This window comes from Microplitis demolitor, chromosome 10, assembly GCF_026212275.2.
Source record: "Microplitis demolitor isolate Queensland-Clemson2020A chromosome 10, iyMicDemo2.1a, whole genome shotgun sequence".
Taxonomy (NCBI): Eukaryota; Metazoa; Arthropoda; class Insecta; order Hymenoptera; family Braconidae; genus Microplitis; species Microplitis demolitor.
The window spans coordinates 2579452-2592917 of NC_068554.1; the positions used below are offsets into that span (position 1 = coordinate 2579452).

The 13466-nt window shown below is 34.5% G+C and overlaps 1 protein-coding gene across 2 annotated transcripts; it reads left to right on the plus strand.

The window, feature by feature from the left end:
* Positions 1–1436: 1436 nt before the first annotated feature.
* LOC103570009 (putative uncharacterized protein DDB_G0277255) lies at positions 1437–12550 on the plus strand. Of its 2 annotated transcripts, XM_008547595.3 has the most exons (7): positions 1437–1670; positions 1746–1901; positions 6081–6443; positions 6510–6805; positions 6886–7261; positions 8568–8692; positions 8803–12549. In XM_008547595.3, exons 2-7 carry the CDS (start codon positions 1850–1852, stop codon positions 10987–10989), a joined length of 3399 nt encoding a protein of 1132 aa, XP_008545817.1. In that variant the 5' UTR covers positions 1437–1670; positions 1746–1849; the 3' UTR covers positions 10990–12549. The 2 variants fall into 2 exon arrangements, with proteins under 2 accessions (XP_008545817.1, XP_053598458.1); XM_053742483.1 differs by lacking the exons at positions 1437–1670; positions 1746–1901 and adding an exon at positions 4580–5194 and having other exon boundaries at positions 6093–6443; positions 8803–12550.
* Positions 12551–13466: the final 916 nt, after the last annotated feature.

The following is a 13466-nucleotide window of genomic DNA, read 5'->3' on the forward strand; positions in this document are numbered from 1 at the left end:
ATGCTCTTATAATCTTCACAAAAGCAATTTTTAATGATGACGAAGTTTCTTAAAGTCAATCGCGTCTCTTTAAACTTTAAATGCCCGAAGGAGTTACACGCGCGCGTTTTTCGCGCCTCGGATCTCGGTTATAAACAAATGTGCCCGAAGGAGTTACACGCGCGCGTTTTTCGCGCCTCGGATCTCGGTTATAAACAAATGATGCTTTAGTGTAATGGGCTAATAATTTATTTAATATCACGTAGAAGTTAGTCTTCCGCTCTTCTACCTCATAATATATTTAATATAGAGCCTTAAGTTTTACTTCTTTTTAGTTTATACTTGTTAATATTAGAGCCTTCAGCTCTACTTTTTATTAGTAAAGTAAATATAAAGCCTTCAGCTATAATTGAACCATGGTTTAGGCCTACAAGGGGATCCCGCCATGTAAAAAAAGTGGAAACGCATGCCAGGACACAGTACCTCCGGGGTGATGTGGAAAGCTGTGTCATAAGTAATCTTTCGTATCTCCTAGCCTCGAAGAGAGCTTAAAACTGAAAAAAAACCTAAAAATGGCTTTTTTTTCAAAATTTTGGCTTATTTATTGAAGATACGAAAAAATGATAAGAGACTATTTTTTTAAAGCATAAAAATCTCTATAAAAAAGGTCTCTTGGTGCACTTTCGTTTCTTCAATAGTTTAGCCGCAAAAAGAGTTTAAATGTATTAGTACCGGACCACTTCATGCATTTGTATCTATCTATACTTGTGTATATCTATGTTCACAAATATAGATATATAAATGCATGGAATGGTCTGGTACTGATACATGAACTCTTATTTAAACATTAAAAAAAAAAAGTTAAAAATTTGAAAGAAAAAAAAATTTGTATCAGTGAGGACTCGACGACGGAGCTTATGCTTCCAAAGTAGTCGCTCACTCCACTTGACTGTTTCCACGATTACCCGTAGTTCATAAGAACTATTATAAAAGCTGCGTTTGAGAATTACCGGTGTAATAATTATCAATCGCCATTCTCGCTAGTAATATTTACTAGCAAGAATCATAATATTTATAATTTATTGTTTTACAATAATTTAATCCTGAAAAAAAAAAAAAAAATTTTTTTTTTAAATAAAAATTTATTTAAAAAAAAAAATTCGAATTTATTTTATATTATTTTATATTATTATTATATTTTTATATTTTATATTATTATTATTATTATTATTATTTTTCCCGCTGTATGCTTCGGCTGAGATCGGATTCTCAGAATTTTTCATGTACAGAGAGTCACAGCTGTGTGTGTGACTCCTCTGTGCTTAGTGGGGAGAGTAAATTCTCCTCCGAGCTCGGCTCCTTTCGGCTTCTTCCGCCGCACCCGACACACCAACAGGTCTTCCCAAGTTGTATGTGTCGCCCGCGCGGCAGAAAGTGGGGGGTCGTTTTACCCACGATCTGGCCGCACTGATCGCGATTCGCTTAACACGGGTGCACAGCTTGCAACGTCGCTGTGGTGTACTTGGTGAGGACACCAAACTGCCCGATAGATAGATTGAGGTAAAAGCAAAGAGGTATTTTGTTGGAGAGAACGAGAAAGCTAGTAGGAAGGTATCAAGACAGAGAACACCAGCGTTGTTTAAATAATTTAAACTGTTAATTAATTCAGTAATTGCATTAAGCAACAACAGGTACATTAATAAAAATAATAATAATAATGATAAAAGCGAGATAGTGTGTGATTATAATGACGATGTCCAACGTAGGGCTGCCGCCCTGGTAAAATTCTCCCCTTGATAAAGCTGGTCATCGTGAAGGACCGTGTGACAAAGGAGAGAGACCAGCCCGGTCTCAATCTCCACCACGAGACATGGGCAAAGGTTACAAACGTAAAACACGATGGAGAACATTGAACATCGCTGGTGAGTTCCTTCACTCATAAATAAATAAATAAATATTAAATTTCTAGGAAATAATCCGCTCACACATTAATTTACAAAATTTTTTAAAACGTTCTATCATTAACGACATAAATTAAGTTGTTACGTTTCGGATTATGAACGTTTGTCCCACTTGCTTGTATCGTTGGTCTTCTCAGTGAGTAGTGTGTTGTAGTAATAATACAATGTTACGATTCGCTCGTTAAAATTACGTCAGAAGAAGTGTAATGTAACTTGGTGAATATATCATCTGGGTATCAATATATTATCCGTAGATAAACGGTTCCGTTTTATTTAACTTTATTTTATTTTGTAAGATCAGATCAGATCTGATGAAACGAAATTTTTATATTTTTTTTTGTCATGTCTCTCCTTTTTTTTAGCCGAGCATGCTTAGTGCAGCACTGGTGAAGATGATTCTCCAACCCTCATAGCCTCCTCACGGTTGCCATGTCCGCGTGAATATCAGACGAGAGAGGGACTCAGGAGCGTACAAATAAATTTTAGTAAAAAATAATAGTGTCGTACTTGATGTCATTGCTCAACAATACGCTATTATTATTATTATTATTGTCGTTATTATTATCAACGTTTCTACATACATTCGATCGTGTGTAAAACTTTATTATTACAAGTCTCTTCTTCCTCTTGTCTCTCTTCAACTCATATTTCTTCCGGAACAACGGGCTGAGACATCGATCCAAACTCTCGACCCCTCAACTGATTTTTCCTCTGCTACGTCGCCTTCTGATAGCTCTTAAAATATGTATATAATAATATACAGCACGTATATATATGTACATATCTAATAATATACAAATACATCTTCAGATTTTGTTGACAAAGATACCACCATAGATAACAGTCTCCCTGATTGTACATCATTATTATTTCTGGATGATAATTTCTTAAATTATAATTCTATTAAAGTATTTTTATTTTTCTACTCCGCTCCATTGAAAATTAATTGGCAATATTGTTTTCCAGGTCTTTTATGACTTGAGTCTTGAATTAAAAATATAAAATTTCTATATATATGTATATGTATATAGAATATCGTTCGAAGCAAACTGGAGTCACGGGGGCGAATCGATACGCGTTGAGTTCGAGACTGCTGTGAAAGTCTTATAGAATAGTTAATCAAATGGGAAATGAAGAAATATATATATTAAATATGTAGAGTGGCAATGGACTCCTGAGACTATCAGTTAACATTTAACATTTTCCTGTAATATGTGTTTAAATTTATACACATGCACGCGTATACATATATAAATAACTACACACAAATAAATTCATATCTCGACAGTATATATCTATGAATGTCACAAACGGCGTAGACGACAAGATTGCGTAACATTTGTTAATTTTTATTTTCCCATTCCAGCAGGGTGCCGCGAGTATAAATATATTCTTATATTATTTGGAGATAGTAAATTTATGTAATTTTTTTTTGCAGATACGGAGTAAAAAATCCGAGATTATGTAAAATTTATTGTTTAAACTCGGACATAATAATAGGGTGTGCCTCATCATCAGTGCATGTTCAAGCGGTCTCGTGACGTATTCATAGTCCGAAACTTAGATGGGACATGTGATGAGCCTCGTGGTCGCGTTCACGTGCTATTCATAACTGTCGTAGGTTATGCGTACGGGCAATAATTTTGTACCGGCAATTTCGCTGAAGTATATAGGCTATAAACCAATGATGAATGTGTGTAGTAATGATAGATCTGTGTGAATAACCACGTAATCTACTCAAGACTTGCACAATTCTTATTGTTTTTTTTTTACTCAGTAATGGCTGTACGTATGTTTACATTTATTTTTATATTTTGCACATGTAAGAGCGTATGCAATTACAGCCGAGGTTTGGGTCAAGAACCCAAGTGAAAATTAAAAAGAGAAAGAAGACGAGCAAAGAGGCAGAACTAGGATTCGTCAAGGGCATTACCGTGTTTTTGGTACACGCACACACCCAATCTTAGACATTAAAATCTCATTTAAGACTGCACGTTTTCGACAACGACGGTCTTAAGTGTTCTATAACGGTCTAGAGACGTTCCAAATTGGTCGGCTCAACAAACACACCCGAGGGAATGGAGAGACAGGCGTCTTTACTCATTTTATTTAGCACCATCCATCTTGTTTAAATTTAATTTTAAAAAGAGTAAATAAAATTTACAAGAGTTAGAGTGCCTACTCCAATTGATTTGTCTGGGTCTTATTTTTTAATATTTTTTTTACTAAGATATTATAGGCAGTTGCCGAGCTAAAGAGGTTTTTATGAGGCGCAGTCGCAGTCTTCTCCCACTTCTGCTCGATATTCGCGTATAATAATGCCGGTGGTTGCGAAAGAAAGATAAAGAGAGAACGAGTGAGAGATGATGATAAAAGATAGAAGGGTGTGTTGGTGGAACCCGGTAGCCAGTCATCCCTAGGTGAAAATCGAAGCGGTTCTCTAAGACAGTAGTTACTACAGCTCATGTTGTTTTCATTAGATTTGAATTAGTGATGATTAGTGCCTAGTCGCTAGATGCTGCAGGTTTGGTCGTTCACCTTTTTAACTCAAATGTACATTTTTTTTATTTGTTAAATTGTCAATACACATGCTAATATATATATCTATATCTGTATATATATATATAAATTTGACAGTGTTTGTTTTCGGTCTGGTTGTGCCGATCAATGAAATCCATTAAATTTCCAGTCGTAACCGGGTAAATGGAGTCAGGTTAAAAAGTAACATGTGTGCTCCTATCCACGGTACCCACCAGCACGAGAAGATTAATAAATTAAACTCGACGCGACGTTTCTTCCTCCACCGGGTGTGCTATTCTCATTCTAGGACTATTCTAGTCTCGGCACGTCCCAAGCTCCTTCTCGCGCAGTCTTGTTTCGCGCATTGCCCACGGCAGATTGTATTGCTCTTACTTTACAAACTTGTCGTCTATTCTATTTTACCTTCTTACATAGAAACACACAGACTCTTTTACTTGCACACACTGACAACACGACTCTTTGCCCCCTTACTTACGGCTTCCTGTCATTCCACATTGGACATTACATGCTGCTCGTCAAGTCCGTTCAACTCACCGTCGTCCAGTATTTTCCGTTTGGACTTTGCAAACAAGAGTAGAGAGTGGGAGGAGTAAAACTTAAATTTAAAATAAATAAATAAACTAGTGAAAAGATGCAGTGGCGCCGACAGAAGAAAATCAACCATGTGATTGGCTCAGCCCATCACGTTCTTCTAATAGCGAGGTACCAATACGGTACGACTGTTCTTCAACATCCAATATCCTTAACATAAACTCTTATCAAAGAGATTCCCCACTATGAATATATATAGTTTGCTTTTAGATTACATTAGTTTTACATTGAACATCATCCTTTATTTTTAGAACCTTAGTTTTTATTTTTTATTACATTTATTTAAGGGACACCACTAGTGTGAAATTTTTTAAAAATCATTTCTTTTTGCCTTCAAAAATAGTATACTAAAATTTAAAGTGCGTATCTCAAATCGTTTTTGAGTTGCAGCCGCTAATCGGTTTTCAAAACTAAATTTTTAAAAATTGCCGCAGTTAACTCGAAGACAAATCATCTGATCGACTTGATTTTTATTACAGCTGCTTTTTATGTTTCTCTATACCACGAACCTCCAGTTTTCCGATCGAATAGAAAATGCAATTTTGCCAGGCCAAAAACCATCAAATTTTCGCGCGAAATTTGAAACTTTTTCTAAAAACACCGCCATTTTGTTAAATTTAAATTTTCTTTTCGATCGAGGGTCATGTTACGGACAATACCTTCTAGTTTAATAAACTTTTTGGTTTTTTTTTCATCTACTGCAAAGGTCGCTGTCACTGTAGCAGTGGAGACATTTTTTTGAGCCTCAGGAGATTGCGAATAACTCGCTGAATTTTTAATTTTTTTGTCCAAAAATTTAATCATGTATGTATTATATATCAACAAATATGTTCTTATAACATTAAAACATTCAATGCAGTAGTTTTTTTTAAAAAAATTCCCAAAAATTACCTTTTTTTCAGGCGGTCACACTAGTGGTCCCCTAAATGAAGCTTTTTTAAGTAATGTCCATAATTAAGCGCGTTCATATATAAATATTAATGTTTAACTTTTCCATGTTATTATCAGACTGTCCATCAGCACCACCGGGTGACGATGACGATGAAGATGGAATACGAAAGGCCCGCGACAGCAGTACCAGAAATACTCAAAGTACCCACAAGTCATCTCACCCGAGGTCTTCGGAGCAAAAAAACAGAACCGAGAACGGAGTTGCGAACGGCGACTCTGCAGGCGCATCGCCCTCAAGATCATCTCAGCCTAAAATTATTTTCGACGAAAATGAGTACACGCGTATCACAACACCGCGACAAGATGTACTTTTCAAAAAAGGCTACCTTGCACGTAAGAAAGTTTGGTCGGGCAATAATGCCAGCACAAGTGCAACACCGTCGACTACAGAAAGTCAGTCGGCCTCTCACTCCACTGCTGGTATGTAAATTACATGCTAATTGTTAACTTACATACAAGTTAAATTATTATATTTAATACTCGTAGATGGTAGTGAGACAACCGAGGATCCCCAGTTACTTGATTACCGTGAAAACGGCCTTGAGGAATTTCCAAATGCCGAACCACCGGCACAGATGAGCTACGGAACATTTTATGATCACGCTAGTGGTTATTATTATGAGTATCCTGTGATGGTCGTCGGACCGCCGATGCCAGGTCCACCAATGCACAATCTTCTAGCCGCTATGCCATGTGACGCAGTACCACTTCGACCAATTGAGTGGGTAAATCCTGCTTTTGTACCCAAATACGAGCAGCCGTACTGCCTTGTCGATTATCAGGTTTATGTTTTATTATTTTCTTGCCTATATTAATTAACAACATACTTTTTTAAATTATTAAACCAATAACTTAATTACAGAATCCTCAGGTAGATCAACAATTGCCACCGACGATTCATGAGAACGGAGTGACTCCAACAGAACCAGAGACTACCAACGGGGATGAACCTGTGGAGAATGGAAACGGCAGTACAAGTTGGACAGGAAGTGTCGCTGGAGAAGAGCCAGTGAATGGAGACGAGCAACAGCAAAGCTCATCAGCAGAACCACAAAATCAGCAGGATCCTCAGGCAAACTTCGACGAAGTGATAGTAGACAGTAGCTTCCCTAGCGAACCATGTCTCGAAACTGTCCTTGCTCAGCAGCTACATGTGTCACATGTGGGGCCGCCCGTACCTCAGCCTTACATGTATCCCGGTCACTATATGTTTGGTCCAGCGCTCATTAATGTCAACGGTTTGTTATCAATTTCATAATTTATAATTCAATTTCTTTAAAATAATTGACTTAAGATTAAATGTATAATGAGTTATTATTGATTGCGCACTTTAGAAAAAAAAATATAGAGACTATTAATTCGATAAGAGACATTGCATACGTGAGAAGTACAAACTCGGCCGCAGAGCTTTCGCAATGTGCGTTATTTACTTGTCATTGTATAATAATTATTTGTCAGTTGGATTGTTGAATATAAAAAAAGAAAATTGACGAGGACGCTGGTGCTCGTCGTCAGTAGTAATGTAGATGCGATCGTATATAACGGCCCCGTTAAATTATTTGCACGTTGCTCAAGCGATGGACAAATGCGTCCGCGGCCGTTCCTTCTCCCGTTGCAATGTCGAAACGGTCCAATCTGCTTGATTGTACCTCTTTCTAATGTTAAACGAGAGCAGCAACGTGCGGACGCGATGCAAGGGGAAAGGGGTATGTCCAGATTCACAACTGCTGTCCCGTTCATCGTCGTCCTTGCCGTTTTATAGCCGTCTCACCTCAACTTCGGTCAAGGTAAAAAAGTCATCGACAAGTCGACGTGAGACCTGTCGTTTTTGATACAGTTCGTATCTATATGCCACCACGTGCATTCACGATTGCACATGTGTTTTAATATATACTTTAATATATCAACTATTTATGAATATATATATCTACATAAATATTAATGGCGAACACGTTATCACTCTAATCAAAATTCTTCGTATCGCAACAAGACATTGACTGATTAACTCTAATCTTTTTTTTTTATTTAATATTTCTCAAATATGTGATCTTAACTTGATATTATATTTAGTTATATAATCATTTATTTCATTTATATATATTTTATTTTCGCTAAAATAGTTATTTATATATTTGTTGTAGAGTTATGTTTTTAGCACTGCATATTAATCATTAGCACGAATATCGGGCTCATTGACTTGAACAAACGACACTTAATTCCGACATTTGAATGTTTAAAATATTCCATTGGCCATCCGAGGCCGAAAACTGCTTGGCAAGAGGCGCGAATTGCTGTGTTCCTAAATAGAGATCAGTAAAAATAACTAGAGGGAGTGAGAAAGATAGAGAGAAGAGTTTAAACTCTTTAGAGATATAATTCTTTCATCACCTTCATTTTTTTTTTTTTTTTTTTTTTTATTTATTTATTTAATTTTTGTTATTTATCATCTAACAATTTTATTCATAGATAATAACATACATATATATATATATATATATTTTTAGTAGATCTAATTATACATATATTTAATTTTATTTCTTATAGGTATGACTATTCAGAGCGGACCAATGATGAGGACGAACGACATGAATGCTACAACAACGGCATTTACCAGACGCAGAAGGAAGAAAAAGTTGAGCAGAAGAAAACTAAGACGACCTCTTGGTCTGGTAAGTTCCATTGATGAAAATAAAATAAATGATTGAAAATAAATGAAAAACAATTGAGTAGAATGAATAAAAATAAATGAGTGATTAACAGAAAGTATTTATAACTCTAGGATAACAGTGAGTATTGCGGACAAGAAGAAGAAGACTACAGTTCAGAAGCTGATAATAATGGAGTTCAAACTTCAAGTTGTATAAACAACAGTTTCGTTCCAACGAGCAGTCGTCCGTTAAACCCAAACTGTAAAGAATTTGAATTTAAGCCAAGTAAAATTATTTCACAAACTTCAAATGTTACTGTTGTAAATTCAGTATCAATATCTAAAGTCGTATCAGAAAATCACAGTAACGATTTACAGCCTTCCGATTTTAAAATTAAAAATTCTATAGATTTATCAAGTAGTAAACCAACTACTCCAGATGCTCACAGTACCCCGACTGAATCACCTGCGATTGTTACGAACATCGAGTACGCAACAGAGGCAATTGCGAATGAGTCCAGCCAAATGAATGGCCTTGCTAATGGTAACGGCAGTAATGAAACTCAAGAAACTGAAATCGGTGTAGACGTCACGTGCGCTGACTTTAATGACATAATTGATAAGCTCGAAGACAATTCCACGGATATACCAATTCAAAATCCAGTGGATACGATTGTGCCAAACGGAAATGAAGACTGTGATCGACTGTCCAATGGTACTGTTAAGTCTGTAGGAACAAACGATTCACGCGATACGCCTGTGATTCAGCGGTTACCGAACAAAGAAATTTTACCTAAAAACAACGTGCCTAAGAAGAAGTACAAAAGTACAAAATTGGTTCGTGAACCGACCCCTGGTCCAGAATGTGAGGAGCAGCATCCAAGTACATCTGAACTTGAAACAGATCTTGAGACTCACGTCGAGGGTGTGCCCATGGGTATTGACGCTATTCAAGCTCAGCTGAATGCTGACACATCCAACGAAGATTCGGGATTCGAGAGTCAAACGCGTTTTTCCAGCAACCGACCAATAACAGATGCCGTGACACAGTGGCTTCGACGTGCCAACTCACCAGAATTATTTGTCACGACAATAAATAATAACAATAATGAAGATAGTGAAACGGAGGATGACGAGTTGGAAGACAGCGAGCCGCCAAAAAACTTGCAGGGCAACCCCATGCCTGCACTATCTGCTAATAGCAGCGCGTACGACGTAACAACGTCGTCGCGTCCGGCTAGCTGCGGCGAATTCGCAAGAACCGACTCTCCTCGAGATGGCAATGCATCATCATCACGCAAAAAATTGCGCTCGAGGGGTAATAAAAAAAAATTACCAAAGAATAAGACTGCGGTTACGACAAATAACGATAATAATAATAATTCCGACGGAGTTACTTTGACTAATCGTCAACAACGAAAGAAAAGTCGTGCTGCCGCAAAGCTTAAAAATAAACAATTAAATGGTAATTGCGAATTCACGGAGAAGGATAGCGATGCGGGTATGAGGGTTGCCAATAACTCTCGGATAACAAAAATGGATAAAATTGAGTCAATAACAAATGGTTTTGAAGAATCTGTTGAATCTAGTCGTAAGATTGAGAGGATCAACATTGATCAGGTTAAAACATATGAACAGGGAGAGATTGTTGTGTCTATTGATGGTAAATTAATATCCACAACTATTTGTGGTACTACCATACAATTAGAAAATAATATTAATAATAATATTGATCAAGAAGGAATAAATTATCAAGAATCGGTCAATAGAAGTGCGAAAAATTCAATTGGAAGTATCGAGGAGCCAGACATGCTCGAATACTGGGACTCTGAAAACATTGAACCGTTTAATAATAATAATATGAAGCCGGTACTTCAAAAGCATGATGAAAATTCCCAATCAGATGAAATTGATAACGATAATAATAAGTCTTGCATTAAAGTCGATCCAGTAAGCTTAGATATTGTTAGAAAGTATTATAGACTAGCACGTGGAAGTGTACAGAGTATTTCGAGCATTGAAGACGGTATTTGTGATTTAAAACAGTCTGATAATGAGTCCAAATCAAGATTGGTAACTCCAGAGCGCAGTACTGCAGCACATGTGTGTGGCAATGAAATTCCTGTGATTTCATCATCTAATCAGCAATATATAAAACTGCCAATAGACGAAGCTATTGAAGTTTACGAAAGTTGTTACACTGGTAAACCACCAGGATTAATATTTCATTCGAATTTATACAAAACCCATTCACTTTATGGCTACGACCGACATGAAGGACCGATTCCTTGCAGAACTACGTGTTGTATTGTTCAGTAACAAGCTTACGTACCGTCCTTAGACACTCATCACTAAACTCAATCATCATCATCATCATGTTCACTAATCTACTTCGCCATTGCTCATCCCACCGACACTTAAATATAAATAAATAAACACCATGCATGTGAGCAATGCAATCAATCAGAGAGCTTTCACATTAAATATTTAATGTTTTTTCTTGTAAATAGCTGTTAAGTTGTTATTTTACGACGTATATTGTAATATACGTCGAGCAATGCGTTTTTTAAATGCAACGTTATATTGTTAAAGTCTTGAGGTGCAAATATTATAGATAAAAAAAATAAAAGAAAAAAAAATGTGACACTACAAAAATTTAAACAACATGAAATTTATGTCATTTATTAACCATGGTTGGTTGTTATAACATTGTTATTATTATTTTTATTACTATTATTATTATTATTACTTATATTTTATTTTTTAAATGTGTAAGTCACTTGATAAAGACAAAAGGGCGAGTAACACCAAAATATAATATTAATTAAATCGATTTATGTTACACCGGAAACATTTACATGCACAGAAAAAAAAGTATTTTCTTGGCGCTAAAAATTTTTCGCATTATAAATTTTTAAAAAAATTTTCTTGGGGCGAGAAAACTTTTCTTGAAGTGAAAAAAAAATTTTCGCGCCAATAAATTTTTTCCAGTCTTAAGAAAATTTTTGCCTTCAATTGAAAATCAATTCAGTGCATAATAAATCTTGCGCCAAAAAATTATTTTTTTCTGTGTATATATAAATAAATATACATATATATAAATATATATATCGTCCTATGCATTGTTATTATCATTATAATATCATCTCCATCGTCATTAATTATGGGTAATATTATTTTTTAAGATATATATTCATTGAATGATTGATTAAGAGAGTTAACGGTGAAGTATGATGTCAAAACATCAATTATTATCATGGCATATTTTTTACTTGAAAATGGCCGTTGCTCAGGAATGATTTGATGAGTGCTCACAAAAAACATAAGATCATAACAATTTATAGAGTTATCATTATTATTGATTATTGATTATTAATTATTCGGGTTATTGTTGTTACGAGTATAATAATAAATAAAAAAAAAGTTGTAAAACCGGAAGTAGGTAATAGACGCTCTTATCTAATATATGTTTATCGACGTACACGTCGATGCTGATGAATAGATTTTTTTCTTTTTACTTAACGCAAATAGAATTGTAGTTTATTATATTTGATAATTGAACGTAAAGATGGAAATGAGGTAAAGAAAAAAATTTAATTGAATAAATAAACTGAAGCAAGTGTAACTTCGCAAGCTGCGTAGTTTATGATAGCTGGTTACGACAATGTAAAGTGTCACTAATAGGCAAGCAGAGCTTGATAAATCATCAATGGGAAAGCTAAATAATAATAATCATTAGGGATGAATGATTCAAACAAATGTTATACAATGTTATATATATATATATATATATATATATATATATTAAATATTAAAAAATAAAAAAAAAATAAATACAAACAAACATTAAATATATAGAGCGATGATTATTAATTACTGTAGATTAATAAAAAAAAAAAAAAAAAAAAAAAAAAAAAAAAACTCTTGTGTTGATTTGGAATTACGTCTTGCCATTGATGGCTTTTTTGAACTAAGCGCCAATTTTTAAAACCGGGTTTATTTTTTAATCCTGGTTCAATTATTGCTGGTATATCTAATATATTATTAATATATGAAAGTATTAATTTAAACCCTGATAAAAATAAATCCGGTTTGAAAAACTGGCGCTAAATATTTTCAAATTATACTAGATATTAATCCATATCTTGAAATAAAATAAAAATAAAATCCCATATCGACATCAACAAAACAAACGCATACCTCATATTGGAATATGTAAATAATTAATCACACATTGTTATTATTATTTCTATATAATAAAAGTTCGTAACAGTAATTAATATTCAAATGAAAATGTTTGCGGCCATTGTTATTTAATTTTTTTTATTTACTTCGGGTGCTTTTTATTATTTTATTTACAATAATACTTTTCTTTGTTTAAATGAAAAATTTAAATGTGTGCCATTAGTTGTTTAATAAAATACAATGTTCGATTTGATGATAATATAAAACAAACGTTAATAAAAAAATGGCACATCGAATTATTGGCATTGAAAATATGAAATACTGTGTATGTTTATTATTATTAAATGTATAATATATCGCTATTATGAAGTGCGCGTTGCATCAATTGTGTGCCTTATTATGTGGCGGCCATTTTCGTGAAATAATAAACAATAACCGAACAAAAACTTATTTAACAAAAACAATAAAATAAAAAAAGGAGCTAAAGATCAACGTGACAAGAGAGTGAACATAACAAACATTAAAAGACATTTAAAAAATTTATCATCGTAATTATTATTTTATTTAACTTGCAATATTTACCACTTGATAAATACTTTCTTTACTTACAT

What these genes read in the sequence shown, in the direction of transcription:
- LOC103570009 (XM_053742483.1), top strand. Translation starts at nt 5,113, where the DNA reads ATGCAGTGGCGCCGACAGAAGAAAATCAACCATGTGATTGGCTCAGCC. An exon ending in AATAGCGAGGTACCAATACG is followed by an intron (nt 5,195 to 6,092) that starts GTACGACTGTTC and finishes ACTGTCCATCAG; the next exon opens with CACCACCGGGTGACGATGAC. An exon ending in TAAGACGACCTCTTGGTCTG is followed by an intron (nt 8,693 to 8,802) that starts GTAAGTTCCATT and finishes TTATAACTCTAG; the next exon opens with GATAACAGTGAGTATTGCGG.